A 22,426-nucleotide genomic window follows, 5' to 3' on the forward strand; every position below is an offset into this window, starting at 1 on the left:
AATATTACGACCCCTTCACCATTTGAATTACATGAGTTGAACTATATCTTGTAAATTTCACTTTTTTATGGAAAATATTCGAAAATAACTCCTCAACATTATTGTTTGATAACTTGTTATTTATTATGTTTTATGATTTGGAGGCAACTTCTCAAATATCAATCAGCAAACAAGACTTTTGCAAAAAATTTAAACATATTCTTAACATTTAAAATTTACTGGGAATATAATATTTCTAATCACTGGAAACCCATAGAAATACTATATTTTCAAGATATTTCGAGGATTGGAAAACCGTATTTCCAATACATTTGTAAATATGGAAATATGACTTTTCTATATTTCCAAAGCTTTGGAAATATGATTTTTCCATATTTCCAAAGTTTTGGAAATACTATATTTCCAATACATTTGTAAATATGGAAATATGACTTTTCTATATTTCCAAAGTTTTGGAAATACCATATTTCCACATTTACAAATTTTGGAAATATGATATTTCCAAAACTTTGGAAATATGATATTTCCAAAACTTTGGAAATATAGAAAAGTCATATTTCCATATTTACAAATGTATTGGAAATATCATATTTCTAATCACTGGAAATCCCTAGAAATGCCATATTTTCAAGATATTTCCAGGATTGGAAATCTCTTATTTCGCCCAGTGTAACTAATGAGGAGCGTGCCGTTAAATACAAAAGGAATATAAAAGAAACATGTAGACCTAATTGATTTAAACCTTGGTCTGAACACGACCAAGGTGTTCTATTCTCCAGTAATAAACAAATGCAAATATTGTAAAATTGATGATAAAACCTATTGAAGGCATTCCCAGATGACCTCATCAAAGACAACAAAATCGAACCACTTTCGGATTGATAAAGCAACAATTAGCAAGTTTAATTAGAATATCGATATTTAGAGAAGTACCTCATTAAATTTTTAATTGCTTCTTAATGAAGTTTGTCTGGAAAACACGATTTGGAATTTTTGATCAGAAATTGAAACTCTATATATATAACGAATTTTACCAATTGAAGTTTTAAATGTTCTAATTATATACCTTTTGCTTTTTTTTTTAGTATTCCGCAGAATTTAGAACACTGCCCCTACACAGGACGCCATTGCCCTGGTGAAATATCCTTCGACTAGCTAAGATTGAGTAAACACCCTTCTGAGGTGTAATTTTAGCTTGATGATCACTAAATGATATTATCCGAGATATTATCCTCCAGTTTAACACCCCTGTGTCACAGACCCTCTGCGACCCCAGCCCCACTGGATTATTTGGCAAAGATTTCATCACCGGTGGAAAAATACCCTGGAATTTCAATCCCAATGGGAAATCGACTTTGATTTCATCCTCGTTCGAAATTCAATGCTTAAAGGGGGCCCCGCGTACGGGGTTCACGATTTCCGAAATACCGAATAATTTTGCCAAAATTTCCGAAATTCAGCAAGCAATTTCGATACCGATTTTTTGGGTATTTTTCCTTGTTTTGACTAATTTTTCATCAAATTTGACTTTTCATGTATGAATTCCGAAAAAAGGGGATAAAAACTTTATAATACCGAAATTTGGAAGCAAAAATTCATGGATTTCCGATGCCGGAACAATTTCAGAATTCCGAAATACCGACGGAATTTTGTCCGATTTCCGAAATTCCGAAGAAAAAAGGGTCGATTTCCACAATTCCAATACTGTACGCCTCCACCTTAAAGAATTGCCCTCCAAAACAATACCAACTGGATTTTTTAGCCTTAGAACAGTAGGAATTTTTATCCCCACTAAGATAAAAAAGTTCCACCAGGGCTGTGAGACAGGGGTGTAGTTTAATAGTAATTGAGCGTAAAAGAAGGGGTTATGATTAACCACTGGAAAGAGACTGCTTATATATGGAAAAGATATACTGCAAGAAGGCTAAGAACTTTTTTTAATTATCTTACTTTCTTTGAATGGTGGTCACAAGGTAGATCAAGTTTGTAATTTGTTATTTAGTTTGTGACTTTTCATTCATCAAAACGAGAAGAAAAATTTATTGCGTGAATAGTTTTTTTTTTTTTTTGCTCTGAAATTAAGTTGTGGATAATATTTTAAGTCAATATAGAAATGTATCCCGTTTGAGTCCCTTTAACAGATTAGACGAGATTTTGTAATATTGACTGAGCTATGACGTCAATACTCGTGCTGTTTGAAACTGTACAACTTCCTCGACTTTTTAATGTGAGTATTCCAGGGACCTTTGATCCTCTGTTGCGGAAAGTACATATTGTGCGCGTTCTCAGTGGTTGTCGCACGTTTTTCCACGTAGATCTTTTTTCTTTTCAGGAAAGGCTTTAACAGGGAAAATGATTTCCTCCTCAGGCACTTTTCTAGTGTTTGACCAAACTTTTGCCTGGTCACTTTTTTCTTTGCACCCCTTGTAACTATTTAATTCCTTGGAAGTCGTCTATTACTGTTTTTCTCTCACTTGAAGAAAAAAGTTTTTTTTCCTTTTTCACCTCTGATGCTTGCGAATTTTCAGGTCACATATACTAATAATGAATGATTGCGTGATCGGAAGACATCAAATCGACTATAGTCCGTCCACTATCATATGGGGGGGGTTTGTACTTTTACGTTGTGACGGGATTGGCCCTTTTTTAGTACGGTTTTACGGGATTTGACGAAAAAAAGACGGGAAAACGGTATTTTATAAAATCAGACGATGACGGTATTTGGCCTTATTTTTTGTCATTTTGCCGGTATTTGAACCTGTACAAACCGGTGTGGCGGTGTTATTACTTTTTTCAATTTTCGGGATTCCGGGATTCAACAAAAAAATTGACGGGAAAACGGTATTTCGAACCCCTACAACCCCCCCCCCCCCTCATATGGGTATTTACTAAGTACGCCCACAGCCACAGTGTCTAACAGCCCCAGTTGAAATCTTTTTCTCAGTGGGGATACAAATTCTTATTGAAATTCCAGGGTATTTTCCCACTGAGGAGGAAATTTTTGCCAAATTTTCCAGTTGGGCTGGTGTTCTCAGTGTTATTTAAGTCATTTTAAGTACAATCCTTTTAACTTTGAATTAATAAAAGATAGAAAAATGTAAAAGAATCATTTTCCAGCTGAAGCTGCACGTGCTATGCAATTCATCAATAGTTCTGGATACCTACCTACCTAACTATGATTCGTATATTACCAAATCAACGGTCAGAATTGTGCAACTCTGCCTAATCCATTGAAATTAACACAGCATGTTGCTGAACATAGTTTTGATAAATACTCAAAATATGAACTTTATAATTATCAATTTTGTGAAAATTGTTACACAATTTCTATAATCCTATTATCATTCTTTTTTTATATTATATGATAATAAGTAGAAATTTTGTTATAGTCCGCGTGTGTGTTTTAAAAGTTGCTCTGCATGCTCTCAGCTTGATTTGAGCTTGATTGCTCTGCGTCCGATGAAAATGGCTGCCAGCTAGCACACAACGTTGTTTCAACGTTTATCTAATGTTCATAGCGTCCATATAACGTTGAAACAACCTTGTTTACTCTATGTGCACTTTATATCCAACCATGCTATTTTATAAGACTTTGTCCGCTTGAAGTACTCTTTTTAGAATAAGTTTGAATCTAGTGTATTCATTAATTGTCAATATAAGTATCATATGACCAACCACCTATCTGCCTAAACAGCGTCGCTGAAATATAACTGTTTTCTTTTTTCTTGATCAAAGTCCGAGACATTTAAATGTCACGACAGTCAAGAACATACAGTAGAGGCTTTATCACTTTAACTCGGATATTTTCCAAGCTTAATCAGTACACCTTTTCGACCGTAGCCGCCAATTATTGCGCGGGCATTTTTTCCGTTTTACCACCCTAAAACCGTCGCAGTATTTTTTTCGCACCTATAGACGATAGAAAAAGGTGTAAAAAAATATTGGATCGAGTTTAGGGGGATAATTTAATAATCAAGAGTTGCACGCGTCTGACCGCGACTATGGTCTGAAAGGTGTATTATTATTAATCTAACCCAAACGTTTCTAACCAAGTCTCCGTGAGTTCTTTGACACATGCTCTTATACAAGGATCGTATTAGCGTGAGATAAACTAAGGCTTTATGGGAATTTTAATCGCCGTGAGGTTTAGCTTTTATTTTTTAGATTTGACATAGAAAAGTTCAATGAAAATACTGAGAAACCTGTCTTTCCCCGGGGGCTTCCCTTCTCCTTGTTCGATAAGTATATGACTTTTTTAATGGCGCTAAAGATAAAATTCCGAAGAAGAATGAAGTTTTAGCTTAGTAATTCAATTAGTGACTTCCACAATTTAATAACGATTTGCCACCCAATCTATCATATGGGTCCATAATGTCAACTGATAATGAAACTAATTAGTTCAAAGGTCAGCTTTTGAAATCGACACAATTTGATTAGTAATGATTTTTCCCTGGGATGCAGTTAAACCAGAGAAATGTCGTCTGGTATTTTACCAGGGAAAATACCTGATAGCACCAGACATTCTAAGTCTATTGTTCCTAATTTAATCATCTGTAGTATTTCCTGATTGGTCAAAATCAATCATAACAGACAAAAGCCGTTGTCAATTATGCCAATCTGTATTTGATATGTTACCAAGCCGGCACACGATGTGTCTATAAAATTTACCAAGTAAAACATGTATATTACACAACAGTGTAAATCTACTGGTAATTTTTAAAAGCGCTGAATCAGAAGAGGAAGTTATCGATGAAATTGACACAGATGTTTTATTTCCTGTCAAAAGACATTCTCTGTTTCTACATAATTCATTCAAACTGGCATGGAAATACCTACAAATGCTTAATCAATCAATATCTTAAAGGATTGTATTTCAATGGCTTCTCTTATTAGAATCAGACTCGATATTTTCATGTTGTATTATCGTTATCTTTCTGCCCAAATGATGTAAGCCTTGCTTTCAAGAAATATAGCTATGACCTCGTACCTCGTCTTATTTCGGCTCGAGGAAAAAATTTTAAATGACAGGGTGAATCTTGAAAATTGAAAGTAAAAACTGTTAGATTTCGAAATCGCTAAAACGGTGCAAATGTTTAAGGCGTCCTTAGAAGGTTAAAGATTCGCATCTAGAGCCTTTCCCTAAATCTCTTGGTCTACTACAACCACTCAGTAAAAGACTCGTCTTCACAATGCATCTACCTTTCAATTCTGCAGCTAAGCAGGAACCGGACATAGTACTAAAGACACCATACAGTTCTAAATGTAATTGAGATCCTCCCCTTGGCGTCTCATGGCAGCCTTTGATAATAGAGTCTCCGGGAAACTGCTCAACCTTTTTTTCTCTTTGGAATGTCTATTATTTACCAATTTCGAGATCGCATTCTAATTCATTTTACCGAATTTTAGTTTACGGTCACTATTCAGCCCTGTATCGGATCCATACTGCACAACATCAATTCCTCATCCCTAGTAGTTTGAAAGCGAAGAGCGTGTGCAGTCTTTAGCCTCTTTAGCCTGAAACTTAGAGAATTTTCGTCGTTTTTGTAAGTCTTAGAAAGACTTTAGAAGGTTAGATAACCGACCCGTAAGGTCCTTCCACAACTATTTTTGTCCCCTAAAGAACTCAACTAAAATAAGAGGTAAAATCCTCAAGAAAAGAAATCCCTCTTCGATAAAACATAATGTTGATTGATGGCAAAAGAATCATTTTACTTTAGCTTTAAAATTCCTAATGTCTGATGATAACACTATCGTCATCGACCAAGATTTTATTAGAGATTGTGCAATAAAATATCCAAATACTGCAAACTGTATGATGCAAATTAGTTTGTCAGATTTGAACTTTGATTTGGAATTTTGATTATTGACGCCTTCGACTTTGATACGAAGACTTACGTGTCGTTGGCATTTTATCAGTCCATAAAAATATCGACCTAAAGGTATCATCTTATATAAATATAGGTTGATCTTTCATTCCCATTGTGCTATATATTCTACAGTGCTGATCTTCTATGGGTTATATTTTGCAAGGTCTTTCAATAATATTAATGGATTTGTTAGTGGGCGAATTTTTCCTGGTCTTCTTGTACACCCCATTATAAACCATGTTTGCTATTACATCACTTCATGTAACTTTAGTTCTTATATACCTGGTCATGATTGTTACGGGACTTGCTTCTTGTCTCTCTGACATGTCGTCTAGGCTAGTGGGAAAATCATTTTTTAGTAAGATGGTTAGATCTCATCAGAATTTGTACGGCATGGTTTTGAGCTCATTTTCTCTCATAGTGAAAGTGTAAAATACATTCTGTAATTTGAGTTTATCCGGGCACTCACCCATCGTGGGCACTCAAGTTCGATGATTTCTTCACTGAGAACTCTCTAATAACATCGTCTTTTGTTATACCAGTTTAATCGGCTTACTTTTTAATCAGGTGTCACAGAACTACATTCGGAACAATAAAGAGATGGGTTTACTATATAGTACCCCTAAGGTTTTTAAGAAGTCAAATATTCAAATAATGTGTTAAATGATTATTATATAAAAATGGTTTCTTGTTGGGGGAAATATTATCTGATCGTTGAGGTTTGTCAAAATTGAAAGCCTTTGAGAACTATTTCATCCAAATATTAAAAGCTTTTACCGAAAAATATTTTATGAATGCTGAAACAAACAGGAAATCTAATTCTACATCTCAATGGCATTTATACCACTACAAGTCAAAGTTATGTACTGTGTGCGTGACTACCACTGGCGGATTTAGGACAATAGAGCAGGTACGCCGGTAATATGCAAAGGAGTGTGCAGCGCTCGTTAAAAGACAATGAAATTACAATTACAAATCTCTTATTCTGATAAGTTCGACATGGTCTAAAACCGCCTATGACTACCTATCCCTTTCGATGAATTGAGAAATTTGATCTCTTCGAATTTCACCGAGATTTCTACTTTCAGACATCAGAGGCTCCTGTGGCCTAGTTTTTCTTCAAATGCCTTCGCTGTACACCAATCGACGCAGAATTTCAATTTCGGTATCAAAAGTAATTTTGAACAGCTTTTGAGCCTATTGAAAGTGATGCCAAAAGTGCATATTGTACAAGAAATCTCTAAAAAGACACAATCGAAACTTTTAGGTTGTGAAAGATTCCGGGCATCCACACATTAACGATTCATAATCCACCCACACTACATAAATCAAAAAAATTCGAAAAACTTTCCTAAACCTTTCTGAAAAGTAATAAATTTCAACTTCAAAATATTTGAGATTCTTTTGATGACCTGTCTTCAATCCACGTAAATACTAGTGTTGGGTTCTGGTCAATGAAGTATAAGCCCGAAGGGCTAGAATCGAATCTTCTTGGTAGGATTCGAAGCCTACCAAATCCTACAGCACGGTCCGCCTGGCCCAAATGACAGATTGAAACTAAAATTTACACCTAAATTTCAAAAATGAAATCATTCTTAAACAAAATAATCGCTAGATTCGATCCGTGTCGTCAAAACATGGCGCATATTTTAAGGCTTTACTTTTTCTTGCCTGAAAAAGGTTAAAGATTCGATTCTAGCCCTTCGGGCTTTAAACTTCATTGGTTCTGGCCCCCTGAGGTTGTAAGTATACGTACAAAATACTCTCCGCATTTCGGACCTTTTTCTTATTCGAAGAAAGTTATTTCGAAGATCGAACTAGAGAGGGTCAACTGAGTTCCAATGAAGGAAGTCAACTATTTGTTTATCAATTTTCAAAGTATATTTTCTGATTGTTGGATATTATCTTACATCACTTGTATTTCATTTTAAATATATTCAAAAAATTATATATGATATATGTACAGTAGAAGATAATCATATACAAAAGAAATAGCAAGGAAATTTATATAATTTTTCCTTTTCTTTAAAAAATATTTGATGTCATAAAAAGTTATTCAACGCGCTTAATCCATGGTTCCCACGGTTTTCAAGTACGCATGATCTAATTCTAAAATATTTTATATTACATTTCCATAACATCTTTTCATTATATCTCTTCATAATATATAATAACGTTAATTTTTATATAATGCTTGAATTCTTAATGATAAAGTCATCGCTAACAAGTTTTCCCTTATCCTTAAAGAGATAATTGATTTTCATTATCTCTTTAGTGTTTACGAAAGAGGGAAACTGTAATGCGATTAATCCTAAAAGAGCGTATGATTTTACTGAGTAGTTTTACTGAGACATTTTTTATCTCAGTACAGTGATTAATTAAATTCACTAATCGATATAGCAAACAATGTAAAAAAACATGGCATGATGTCTAATAGGCTTTTGGCTTGAGTTTAAAGGGAAAGAACTTTCGGGAAGAAAAAATTGGCCTAAAAACGTCATTGTTGATCCTATAATTATTTGACGTCAATTTTGGTGTCAGTTTTTTAAAACCCGTTTTAAGATTAAAAAAAAAAAAAAAAGTTTTAAGATTTTTAGAACTAAGCACCGTTTTTGTATTCGAGACAAGCTCTTTATTGTTTAAAACTTTCCTATCCAAGACCTTTAATCTTTATACCCCTCAGTTTTTTCTGTGTTTGGTTTCTGAAAAAGTTATGAAGATATTATAGCAATGACCGTAAGATAAAATATCTATAAAGAGGTCATGAAATTTAAGTAAATCTAGGTGATGGTGGTGTAGAATTGGAACTTTGACTGCTATTGTCTTCAAAATCACGTGATGTAGATGGACCAATAGAATTGCTTGACCCTGATGACGTAGATGATAATGACATACTATCATGACGTCGTGCCAGTTTAACTTTAGTCGCAAACTGCGTCAAGTGTCCGAAAACAGTCTCATTTCCAGTTTTAATCACAATAGCTTCACAACTACCGGACAGAATTTCAGTACATCCGAAAATCATATTTTGTGATAAAAGAAAGTCATTCGAAGTAGCACTGATTGATTTTAGTTCCGCAGTATTTCCAGTTATAATACGATTATCAACTACAAGTTCTCCTTCATAACTTATCACTCTCATATCTGCCGGTACAATTTGTTTTGGTTGTAACAAAACTAAATCCCCAGGTACTATATCTTTCCGCTGGACAAGTTCATGCGTCCCGTTCCGTACAACGTTGTATTCCTCTTTGGAGCGTGAATTAAAAACCCGGTTCCAGTCTCTTTTTGTCCATGAATTATCGACCATGCTTCGAGTTTGCTCTTTCTGAAATAAACGTGTCAGTGATCCAGTTTGTGTTTTTGGTTTGGAGTAAATGTTGTATCCGTAATTCTTAAGTCCTTTTTTAGCTGCTTTTGTTGTCATTCCTTGTAAGTAATCCGTATTTAGTTTAGCGCAGAGTTCTTCCAGTTTGATTAAATGTTCATTAGCAATGTTTTCCTTGATTGTGGACTGACGTTGAAGTTGACCTCGTTTTCTTTGCAAATCTTCTGTAGCCATCTTGGTATAAAGTATATTTCGATTGTTGAAATGATTGATGAGATCCAACTTGGTTTTTAAAGTCGTTGAGAAAATAAACAAAAAATATTCAAATATTTCGTGTTTTGTTTTTGGAAAAAGTTTTTTTTTCGCGTCTTTTTTAATTTTGATGTACACTCCTTCACGTTCCAACGTCAACTGAAATTTAAAAACCATTAAAACATTCTTTTATAAAAATGGAGCTGTCAATCTCAAAAAGATTATCATCAATCAATAGATTCTGATTTCATTATAATATCCCTTTACGTAAACCTAGTACCCAGTCCCCTAGGAGACGCGCACGCGGCTCTTTAAAGTTATAAAATTGAATTCCAGCAATTTATCACTGCATTACTGCTTCGGTATTTTAATAGCTTTTTTATGTATTGTACACGTTTTTTATAAGGACTTCCTAAATTTTTGAAGCCTTCAGGTGTTCTTAACTTTATGTTTTAAGCCTCAAAATTTTCTTATTCTCACCATTTTGTGAGTATTTTATAGTCCAGAAAGCCTTAAAATGTTCTTAAATTGTTCTTAATATTTTGGACATCGAAGCTTCTTGTTCTTATAAAAAAACGTGTACTAAACTTTTATCAATCGCTTTTCATTGAGTAATTTCAAATATCAATGAAACGTATTTTACTACTACTTTTTTTTTTCTTGATGATAATTTTTCTTAAACTCATCCGTATTATTCCGTGATGCCATTTTCATGACACTATTTTTCATTGCCATATATGTTAGCGTGATACAGAGAATCATTAGAACAGAGACTTCCTCTTTTTTATATTTTGACATAATTTTGCTGACTAAGTGCCTTTGAATTTTAATAACTGTCTTTATGCTGACGCCAGCGAAATAGGATTTATGTTTCCACTTCCCGAGATCTGACGTCTTAGTAATTTTACTCGCATCATTTCATGATTTCTTTGTTCTCAGAGTTTCGAAAAATCCCGATTCCTCTTTTGGTATTCTCAAAATATGCCTAAAGAATGTTACTGGTTCTGTGTCATAGACCCCGGTTGGACTTTCTTTTCAAATAATTTGAACCCCACTGAATTCTCAACCCTTTAGGAGACAGACCACCAAATAATTCTGAAAATTGTCGTACAATTTTTAGTACCGTATATACATGCAAATTTGAAATCCAGCACCCAATCAAACAGCTGATTCTTATTCTCGTATTTGTCTCTGCTTGCCAAACAATTTCACCTGATACGAGGCATAGATACTTTATTAAGTCATTTTCTTTCCCATGTATTATTGTTCTTTCCAATGAGTGATTTACGTTTTTTTGACGGTCTTATCGTGTTAGCCGTTACCGTTGTGCTATCATTTTATACACGTTTTACACAAGATTTTTGAAGCCTTCGGATGTCCTTAACGACTTGAGTTTTAAACCTAGAAATATTCTTAACTCACGATTTATGAGTACTTTTGTCCATTATACTTAGAAATCAGGTTTCTTAGAGTCCACAAAGCCTTAAAGCGTTTAGCCTGTTCTTAATACTTTGGCCAACGAAGCCTTGATCTTATATAGTTTGTTTTTATAAAAAACGTGTGCCGTCCATGACTAGGTCGGTTGCATTATTTTGATTTTAGAAATGTCACCCACAAAGTATCAGAGTTAACCAACATTGTTTTAAATAGGGGGATCGCTAACCCTTTTCTCATTCTCATAACATATGTTTTCATGCGGGTTAGCATTATAAGTCGATCTGGATTAAAAATGTAAGAAAATAATCGAAATTAATAACAACATATCAATTACTTGTCTTATATGGGTGTCAATTGATAATGTCATATTGTATTATACTTTGTTATTGAAATATAATACAGAAATTATTGGGGTAGGGCTGTTAACGCCCAGCCCACCCCTTTACTCTTGTTGATGCCATAAGGGATATGATCCATTCTTCCTGCCTAATTATCATTAAGAACTCATTTATTATGAAGTTTTTAATCAAGCTGGATATCCAGGCAGTAGACCTTTTTTCTATTTACACGTTTTTTTATGAGAACATCCAAATTTTTGAAGCATTCGGATGTTTTTAACTTTTTGACTTTTAAGCATAAAAATTGTCTTAACATGTTCTTATTTTCACCATTTTTATGAGAATTTTTGTCACCATTTTCCGAAGAAATTGGGTGTTTTAGAGTCTGCAAAGGCTTAAAATGTTCTTGACTTGTTCTTAACATTTTGGCCATCGAAGCCTTATGTTCTTATATAGTTGGCTCGTATAAAAAAGCGTACGAAATGTACGAAATGTTTCTGGTCTACCGTCTGGTCTTCCTGAAGCGATTAACATTCCAATATTAGAATGCTGCTCAATTATTGTGCGAAGCTAACAATTTGTCGACCCCTGCAAGTATCAAGGTAGACCAACAAGACGTGAACAGCAAAAGCATCAAAATTAGAAAATAATTCACAGTTTATATCCAGGCTAATCAAGCTCTAACATTTTCTTCTTGTTTGTGTGTTGTTTGAACAGTTTATCGCTAAATAGAAAAACAAACCAATTTCGAAATTATGCAACTTTTAAATAGCAAGATTCATTAAAGCTATGGTCGGAGGCTTATTATATAAAATAAATTGCATATCTTTTCGTCATCCATAAATCACCTTATGTTTCCACGTAAGGCTTTTTTTTTTGCAGATGCTTCAATTTTTGTGGTCATCCAACTATTAACTAAATAATCAGTTTTACAAAAACCGCCAGTTCTAAGTAGATTTTCGTGTTCTTTTGCATACAATTGAGAAAAACCCCAAACAATGATGTATCCATAATATCATAAATATGTGTTGATTTGCATGATCTTTCCATAAAGCCCGAAGGGCTAGATGTCGTGCTTTGGCTGAAAATTATGCTGAGGCTATAGGTAGGAAATCCTACCTAGGTCACGTGTGAGATTACAATAGAATTTCAGCGATTGACTAATCAGAAGCTTCGCGGGGTATCGAAAACAATAGTAACAATATTTTTTCTGATATTAATTTTTTTTGCCTGCGATGGCTTAAAGCAAGACATATAGCCATTAAGCTAGTTTGGCAAATGTTCAATCTACCTACGGATAGCAGCCCAACGCATCAGTGCTGTGCAATTTTAGAGCCGGGATTTCCCCCTAATTTTTTTTCAGTGACCCGGTGAAATTTAAAAATCCACAAGGGGCGTGACATAAAAAATGTTTGAGTTTTACGTTACTCACTATTGCACTATAACATTAGAGGGTCTAGTTTTTCTAATCCATGTACATGTGTTTTTTTAACTGGGTTAAGGCAGTAAATTCCTAAATTTTGATTGGGATAGAGAATTTTAGTTATTTTTAACCGGGTTTATCTTACTTGGACTTAAAATAAGGCTTGACCGGGTCACTGATACAAGGGAAAACGTTTGCCCTGGTTTTGAAATGTAAAGAATTTATCCGAGTCAACAACATACAATGTTAAGATGTAAACCCGATTTTCATACCGAAACTTTTTCTATGACGTATATTTCTATATTTTGATTCTGATTTTATCTAATACCGTGTTTTGACTATTTTAAGTAAAATGCCTCAAATTCTTATATGCTGTATCTATATTTTAAAATCTAAATATCTGATGCATGTGCTTCAAAAAATGCTTTGTCATTCAGACTTTCGGTTTTCTGGGAAGTTTACTAGTCACTTAAATGCCTTCTCCGCTAAGCACCAAACGTCATAACAACGCCCATTTGAAGTCCATGTTGTACGTATAACGGTATGTAAAGAAAAAACTGCTTTTTAATTTCTGTCTTTTTTTTTACCAGTGAAACCAATAACCATTACATAAGTGTGCTGATATTGAAAATGTAAAATCTCAACTTTATCATTTAGTACAACGTCTCCAACCTCGTTCACGTGTATTCCAGGCTTTATTTACTTTACTTGTGGACGCCAGAGAATACCCTGGTGTTGGCTGATGCGTGGTCCTCCTCTCAGGATCAAATAAAATCTGACGTTTTGTTTTTGAATTACGTAATCTTGCACGTTGGAAAAAGAGATAATGTCAGGGTATCATCTAGAGCTAAAAAGGCTGATAATACGCATGAATGAAGTTGCAACATCACTTATTATTCCACTCATTCAACTCACTTAGGTGAGATTTATTCCCTGCTTAACGAAAACGTGCGTTTTGTTCTGTTTAAAGTTCAAAAATTGATTATTATGTAAATTTGATCATTTTCACCGAGTCTTCGCCCTCATATACTCAAAACCTTCCAAGCTTGATGGTCACAATTGCAACTTTTACAAGTTGAATATGTGATGCAAAGATTCCATAGGGTTTTTTTTATCTTCCACGCGGGCAGAGGGAGGTGACGTCATTTTTTAAATCATATGTCACATCTTCTTATTGGTAATTCTTCTGAAGCATAAATCGATTTTTGGATGAAGATATTGGGACAGAAAAAAGTAAATGTAATATTAAGACTTGCGACTGCAGTCAGAGGCGCTTGCCCCTGGATTCCTCCCATACATACCCTAATACTTTTAAATTGGAGAATATTAAGCAGATAGACACCCCATTGTCACAGACCCGGTAGGATTTTTTCAGGCAGTGGGGATAAAATTAACGGTGTCCGGACAATTCCTGCTGGTGAATTCCCCCCCGGTGAATTCCCCACAGTAAATTCCCCCCTGGTGAATTCCCACCCATATATTTTCATATGTGTTTTAAATTTCGAAATCATGGACTGTAATCCCGGGGGGGGGGGGGTACTAGGGTTGGCGAATAAGAGCCATGTGCGGAAAACCGACCCTTAAAGAGACTGATTTTTGCTGAAAAGTTGACCCTTAGAGAGACTTTATTACAATTTTTTCTCTGGAAATCAAAAAATTTCCTAAAAATTCTAAATTTTCCGACCCTTAGAGAGACTAATTTAAAACTTTCAATCGAAACAAACCTCCAGTTTTAGGGTCAAGGATTTTTACATGATAGTCTACAAGTTTTAAGAATCACAACGCCCATTTTTTTTATTCTGAGAAAAGAACTGAAAGATTTTTACATGATAGTCGTCTACACAGATTTTTATAAGATAAATAGTAAAATCACTTATTTCAAATTACATGATTTTTTAGTTCACCAGGTGGGAACTCACCGGGTGGGAATTTTCCGGGGGGGATTCACCAGGGGGGAATTTACTGGGGGGAATTCACCGGGGGGAATTCACCAGGGGGGAATTGTCCGGGAATCAAAAATAACGGACTGAAACTTGATGGGGATTGATGTCTTCATATTTCTTATGACTGGGGAGTTAAATTCCATTGTTCTAAGTCAAAAGATTCAGAGGGGATGGGAAAAATAGTACAATATTTTGCAGTGAGGATTGATGGTTTATTTGATTATTTTCAGTAGGGACAAAAGTTGGAGGATAATATTCCAGTGGGAAGGGTCCCAGTGGGTCTGTGAGAAGAGGGTGTAGATAGGCATTCGAGAGGCATCAAGTACCATATAGTCTTTTGAATGACCTGGTCAGGGATTTAATCCAAGACCTTAAACAGAACTTGGGGAGATAAGTACATTGTAATGTTTCAAATTCATGCTTATATCTATCTATCTTCTATGATAGGAAATCACTGACCTAAGAGCTCTGGAAAACACTGAATTGATTTTGATGAAAATAAGCTTTTTGACAAGTTCGTGAGATTTTGTATTTTTAGAGGTGTGTTCAGTTTGTTTTGTTTACTTGTTGCTATTGGTAATTAATTTCTTTATTTTTGTTTTCCTTGTTTTGAAAAATGAATTTTTTAGCGATTTAAACAAATAAATTAATATTTTCCAGTTTTAGGTAAAGTTGCACAAATATAAACGTAGTTAAAAAATCAGACCATGCATTACTGATGCAAATTAAACGAATACAGACATAAAAACAAGTCAATTTGTCTAATTTCATTTTCCTCCTGTACATTATTTATTGTAAATAAAATTAACTTGATTTGACGCAGTACTCATTAGGTAGTTGTGTAAACCTTATGCAAGGACTTGAATTACTTAATTTACTGTATACCCCTTTGATTCCCGGGGGGGGGGCACTGGGTTTGCGGACGGACGGTATGTGCGGGCCAAAAATTGGCTTTTAAAATTGCACCCTTACAGTGCAGCAAAAATCAGTGAAAATCATACCCTTAGAGTGCATTTTCCCCAAAATTTTCTATCCTTTTCGTGCAAAAAATGGTCAAAATTCTAGCATTTTTGGTCAAAATATCTAGATTTTTCAAAAATTTTCTGAAATTTCTACCCTTACAGCGCAGGCGGCAAAAAACCCACCCTTACAGTGCATTTCGGATGCCTTGAAAAATACACCCTTAGTGCCCGCACATACCCGTCAGTCATTTTGCTTGGCTGCCCCCCCCCCCGGGCTTTGATTCTAGTACATAACAGGAAAAACACTCAATTTTCGAAACTTAAATGAGCACTAAATTTATCAAAATTTGTGCTTGCATAGCACAAAATATTTTCGAAATTCATTCTCTCTAAGGGTCGATTTTCGAACTTTGGCTCGGACATACTCGTCATTTCACAAACCTAGTACCCCCCAGACTGTACTGTAGTGTAATGTAGCTTTATTGTCAGATTTTCCCTTTGTTGTAAATAAGACCATGAGCAGTAAAAAGATACCTTTACAGTGCATTTTACCGGAAGTTTCTAACCCTTACAGTGTAGTTTGATTGCAAATGAGCCTATAAGATGTCGACACAATATGTGCAAAACAAATGAAAATGGGTGCGAGTCAAAACTATAAAGATACATTAAATTTTTATTGTAAGTCTTGCAATTCAGCAGTCCCCAAACACACTCTTACGGTGTATCCAGCTAAAAGAAGACCCTTGCAGTGCACTATATGAAAATCACACCCTTACAGTGCACTTCGAGGATCTCGAAACCCTACCCTTAAGGGCACACGCCACGGGTCGGCCGGGTTACCACAGTATTCACGAGGAATCGCAGCATGGCTTTTTTACTTTCTATTCTAGCAAACAGGCATGAGATTAATAAATATTAGAACAGAATCGTTTGTATGGAGGCTATGAAAGTTCAAAAATTATCCCTCGAATTTGAAAGTAGAACCCCAAAATACGCTAGTACCTTTTTAAACAAGCTAGGCTACAGTATGTTCTTTTGTTTCTTCCAGCCTCACACAGAACCTGAAAATTAGTGAAGGAAATAGCTTACAAAAATGTCCTTAGAAAGACTGAGAATTACTCTTTATATGAATTTGTTTCTCATATGACATGAGTGGGCCAGAAACATCACCACTAATCATGTTATGAGGTGTTAACATATAACTTATGGGTGTAACTTTTTGGTGATCTTTCATAGGGGGATCAGTAAGGATAGCTAAACTTACGTAATGATGATTAGGTTACGTAAATTCGTAATCTCATACCCAGAATCCTATCAGGTCATTAAAAAGCAAACTAAGCGACTGGGCTCGAGTTTGGTAAATCCGTTAAACGCAAATCTTTATTAGATAAATTTTTATTTTTTTTTTAGTTTTCAAACTGGCTGACCCCTTTAGGGTGGACATGTTTGTTAATAAATTCTTCGGCAATAGGGAAAAAATAGAAAACATGGCTTTACTTGACTTATGCATGGTGCTTAATCTGCATTGATCCTTGCACACTTCAATACTCCTTCTATCTTCCTCTATTGATGGCCAGTCGAATAACCTGAGAACAGATCGTGATTGTTTTCTGCTCACCACGCTAAACCTGTAAAGAAAAAGGGATGGGTGAAAACAAACGATCTGAAGAATATGCAATCTCATTTTCTTGAGTTCCATGCATCGCCAAGAGTGAGCTGGGAACGACAACAAAGTATTGAGACAAAGTTTAAATAGAGCACCGTATCAGAAAAATTCAGTTTTTGACTTTCCGGCTCACAACAAGATTCTACGGGAGGATTATTTTCCTCAGATGGTTGATTTTCAAGGGGCCTTCAGAGGTTAACCATACCCGTTAAAAAACTAGGACCAGCTGGTATCATTGGCCATTCGTTCTGCTGTTAACATTGGAATGCCAGTGTCTTCCCAGATGATCCATCTTTTTGGGAGGACGTCCTCTTGGTCCGATTTGCCAGCTTTTTGATCGAAATTCTGGTTCGATCCTTTCTTTTGCCAATCATGAACCTCAGATAGTTGTTTTGAAAGACATAGAGTTTCTCCATATCTTTCGTTTCGGGTCTAGGTTTTACAGGCATAAATAGCTATTGTTATTATAAGTGCGTAAAAACGTCTTGACTTGATTTGGTAAGGAAGGCCATTTCTAGACCATATATTTTGTTTTTATTAACCAAAAACAACTGATGCTAAAGCTATTCTATGTGTGACGTCATTCACGTATTATTGACCCAAGAACCCGCCCGAGAAATACAAAACAGTTTCGATTTTCTTACTATAAATGAATATTGAGTCATCTTCGTTTGACAGGGCTTTACATTTTTTCATATTGATTTTCAAACCCCACTTTTTACATGGGGAATCCAGCTCTGTTGTAATTAGTTTTGATTTCATTGGATTCCGAATAGGGATGATATCAAAGTCAATTTCCCAGCGGGGCTGGGTTCTAGCAGGTATGGGGTGTAAAAGTCAGTTAATTCTTTATTTCATCCATAACAAATTTCAAAACTATGTTAAAAGAGCTGGTTTTGGTGACATAGAGCACTTTTGATGTACTCGAATCTGCACTGTAACAAAATGGAAAACGTGCTAAAAGGACAAAAGTTCGATAAGAAAATTCCAAGGGTTGAAATTCAGAGACCACTTTTCGTTTGCTCTTGTACCTAATTCAATCGGCTACTTCCAGGAAGAAATTTATCTCAGTTTTTCAAAGAAATCCAGCGTAACATTTGGGTCTTTAATTTTTCATCGGGAACATTGAAAGTTTGTAGGTAGCTAATAAATTCTCGCAAACTTTTATAATTCTCCTGTGGAATTTTAAAAGGATGGTTGATATTTCTTAAAGGAGCGATGACCAAGCCCTGGTAGAAAATCTTGATAAGATCTTACCAAGATCTTTTAAAGAAACTTGGCAAGAACTTTGTAGGTTTCTTCTCAAGATCTGTGCAAAGAACTTTAAAGATCTTGACAAGATCTTGACACGATCGTTTAGGATCTTTAAAGATCTTTAAGGATTCTTGAAGGTTTAAGATCTTTCAAGAATCGTATTCAAAAATATACACACCCAAAAGATAAATCTGCTAAATTTTCTCCTTTCAACTAATAAAGAAATCATAAGATTCTTAGACCTGAATATTAATGGTTCCTAAATTTTAGAATATTTGCCTCGACTTTGACAATTACAGGATCTCAAAACAGATACACATGAGATTTTTTAACTTCAAATCAGTCTAACTGACGAGTTAGGCTAACTGTCTAGATCGTTATTTATCCGGTGTTATACTCCACCCCATTGTATTCTTCGCCCTTACTTGTCAGCACTAAATTACTCATTGTGGTGTATACAATATAGACTCTGTTGTGTAGCAATCTACTAATTTGCCGTAATTCTACAGATGTCTGTAGAAATATGAAATCTACATATTTTGTAGAATAATAATTCTACCCTATATACCCTATTTGTATGGTTGTATGTAAATTTGATATCTAAATTCTTTAAAAAAAGTCAAAATCGAAGATTTTATCATAACCACAAATTTACGTGTTATTGTGTTTATTCAACAAGATTCTTAACCCGAACTTTATAAGAAACACTAAGAATCTTAAAGTTTCTTTGCATATTTGTCAATTAAGATTTGGAAAGTCTCTTTATAAGAACTTGATAAGAAACGCTCCCGAAACGCTAAGAATCTTAAAGTTTCTTTGCATATTTGTCAATTAAGATTTGGAAAGTCTCTTTATAAGAACTTGATAAGAAACGCTAAGAATCTTAAACTATTTTATGGTTGCAAGATTTCATAAGATTCTTCTTAAGAACTTAATAAGAAACCTAAATTTTCTTACTATGAATGTGTGCGAAGAATCTTGACAATTCTTAACAATTTCTTGACACGATCTTTAAAGATCTTTTTGTAATAAGAAATTTTCAAGATTGCATAAGAATCTTTGTAAGATCTTACAAAGATCTCTTAAGATTCTTACTTGTTAAAGATCTTTAAAGATCTTTAACGATCTTTTCAGATCTTATCAAGAATTTTTACCAGGGAGTGGTCTAGCGCATCAGCATCTCAACCCGCGGTTCGTATCCCTACTCCTTCCAATGTTCTGTTCAGTTCACGAGATAGCCAAGCCAGCCGTGGACCCCAATGAAAACAATCGAAAGATCTAGATTACTGGGCTATCCACGTAAAATATCGACTTTATCTATCTAGTAACTCACCAGCCCCAATCTCGTAACCAGAGCCACTTTTACCACTTTTGAATGTTACTGATGGACGTGATACATTCATGAGTGTTCTCAGAATCATCAAAAAGCGAACTAAGGGACTGGATACGAGTTTGAACCACCCCCTTAAAAGAGGGGAGCTCAAAAAACTTAATTTGTCTCATTTTAATACTCAGGCATTTTAAGGCATGTCCAAATTTTCTGTAATTTTTAAACACCAATAGCACTCGCCAAGAGGTGTTCATTCATACCTTTTTGGAAGCGTATTAGGGTGTAGAATATGAAAAGTGCTGTTCAATAATTGTTTTGCTTGCCTAAATAAAGATATATGAATAAATATTGCAAAAAATGTAAAAATGCTGACGTCAGCAAAACTTATTTTTTGAATAACTTTTGATTGGCTTAACTTTAGATGCTGAAATTTTAACCAAAGTAGGACATTATGAATAAGCACATTTTAAATAAAAAATATTTTGTAATTTTGCTGACGTCAGCATATTATTGCAAAAATGCGTTTTTTACTTATTTCTGCTGACGTCATCAAATTTCTAAAAAAAAATTTGATCCAAAATGTGCTTTTCAATATTCTCTTGCATTCTGCAAACTTTCAGCATCTAAAATTAAGCCAATCAAAAGTTATTTAAAAAATAAGTTTTGCTGACGTCAGCATTTTTACATTTTTGGCATTATTTATCCATATATCTTTATTTAGGCAAACAAAACAATTATCGAACAGCACTTTTCATATTCTACACCCTAATACGCTTCCAAAAAGGTATGAATGAACACCTCTTGGCGAGTGCTATTGGTGTTTAAAAATTACGGAAAATTTGGACAGGCCTTAAAATGCCTGAGTAGGGCTTTTCTAGAAAAAACGTGTGAAGAGGTTGGAAGATGATTTTGATAAACTGCCGTATTCTTGGTACAAATCAAACTCGAACCAAGTTGCACATCCCCTTCGTACAGACCTACCATTGGAAAAATTGGTGAAAATATAGTTCCCAAGTGGAAAATCATACTCAAATTTTTGTCCCTGCTGAAAATAATAAGATAATCAAATCTGTGCTATTTTTTCCATCCCCAATGAATTATTTGACCCGAAAACAATGAAATATTAATCCCCAGCCATAGAATACTTGGAAATACCAATCCCCATCGAGTTTTGTTTTCTACCCTCACTGGCTGAAAAATCCTACCGGGTCGGTGAGAAAAGGGTGTATTGCTTAGTTCGCCTTTCTATGATTCTTCATTATAAATATATCTAGAATCCCAGGTCAAGTTGTCTTACACCAGATTTAAATACTTTCATCTAAAACAACTCAGTATAAAAAACTACCCGCTGCACTAAAATTAGCTTATACATTATAAATCCTTATTAATAACGGTCTTTTTTTCAAATCATAGCTTGATGGAGATCAAAGATTTTAAATCACGCTGACACTGGACTCAGATCACAGTGTCTCTGGTCACTCTTATCAAACCTTGTAAATAAGGATTACACTCTAGGTGATCGATCACATGTGCAGCAATACCTTTTAAGGATGATAATTATGGTATAGATAAAGCTTTTTTCAAATGTACAAAATTTAGCGAATAGCAACATTAGTGAGGTCACAAAATCACAGAATTTCTGACATAAAGCTTTGGCGAATCTGCTCCATAAACAAAATTCAAAGCTATTAAATTTAACGAAACAGGCAAATTATCTTTCTATATGATGTTTATCTGAGGATTTTAAACCGATCATTAAGGACCAAAGTATTTACGTCTCTGTGACCAGCCATGCGATATAAATGGAATCAATTGAGGTCAGAAACGTTCGGTAAAATGCACTGTAAGGGTACTTTTTTACTGCTCAAGGACTGTACTGTAAGGGTCTAATTTTGAAAGCCATTTCTTTGGTGGCACATGGCGTCGTTTAGAAATCGAGCGCCTCCTCCCGTTGGCAATCCCAAATTTGAAATCGTAATTTTTGTCCAAATCTGAAAATGTGATGAAAATGACTTGTACATCATGATATAGCAGGAAAAAATACCTATTTACCAATCAAAAATCAAATTCCTAAGGGGGAATAAGTGAATAAGTATGAACAAAATAACTTGAAGCAGTAATATATTGACTTTTCAGAGGCCTTCGCCCGGGCCTTCGGCACGGTTCACAAAAGAAAAAGAGCTAACATTTTTGAAACTTAGGGACTTTAGCACTATTGCCAGTGCAATCATGACATTTCTTCATGGAACTAATGCTTACAGCACTTGACCCCGAGAATATAGTAAACCCCGAGAATGTATGTTTCTTTTTAGCATTGTAGCCCTAACGATAGTTCAACCATAGTATAAGAAAGCCGCGGCTTTCTTATACTATGGTTCGACTACAAAAAAGTTGTTTCAGAGCCTACTGTTATATACTACTTATTATTTATAGACATTAAATTTTAACTTGAATTAATTCTTTTCTGACGAAAATCTGAAACGAATTTGATTGGATACTACCCGAATTGAGACAATTTTTAAATAAACCCTCTCTAAATCGAAATCTATTGGAATTAAGTTGTGATGATAGGGTATTTTCTTACCCCTAATGAACAAAGAAAGTGGGAAAAATAGTCCATTTCAAT

General features: G+C 34.7%; 1 protein-coding gene across 1 annotated transcript; it reads right to left on the minus strand.

Annotated features, from left to right (window-relative positions):
• Positions 1–8,637: 8,637 nt before the first annotated feature.
• On the minus strand, positions 8,638–9,429 carry LOC136821571 (sodium/potassium-transporting ATPase subunit alpha-3-like). The gene has a single exon (XM_067077797.1). The coding sequence runs from the start codon at positions 9,427–9,429 to the stop codon at positions 8,638–8,640; it is 792 nt and encodes a 263-aa protein (XP_066933898.1).
• Positions 9,430–22,426: the final 12,997 nt, after the last annotated feature.

Source organism: Clytia hemisphaerica, unplaced genomic scaffold (assembly GCF_902728285.1).
Source record: "Clytia hemisphaerica strain Z4C2 unplaced genomic scaffold, Clytia hemisphaerica genome assembly, whole genome shotgun sequence".
Classification (NCBI taxonomy): domain Eukaryota; kingdom Metazoa; phylum Cnidaria; class Hydrozoa; order Leptothecata; family Clytiidae; genus Clytia; species Clytia hemisphaerica.

Bases quoted from the DNA above. Each gene is read 5' to 3' on its own strand.
- LOC136821571 (XM_067077797.1), bottom strand. From the start codon at position 9,429: ATGGCTACAGAAGATTTGCAAAGAAAACGAGGTCAACTTCAACGTCAG.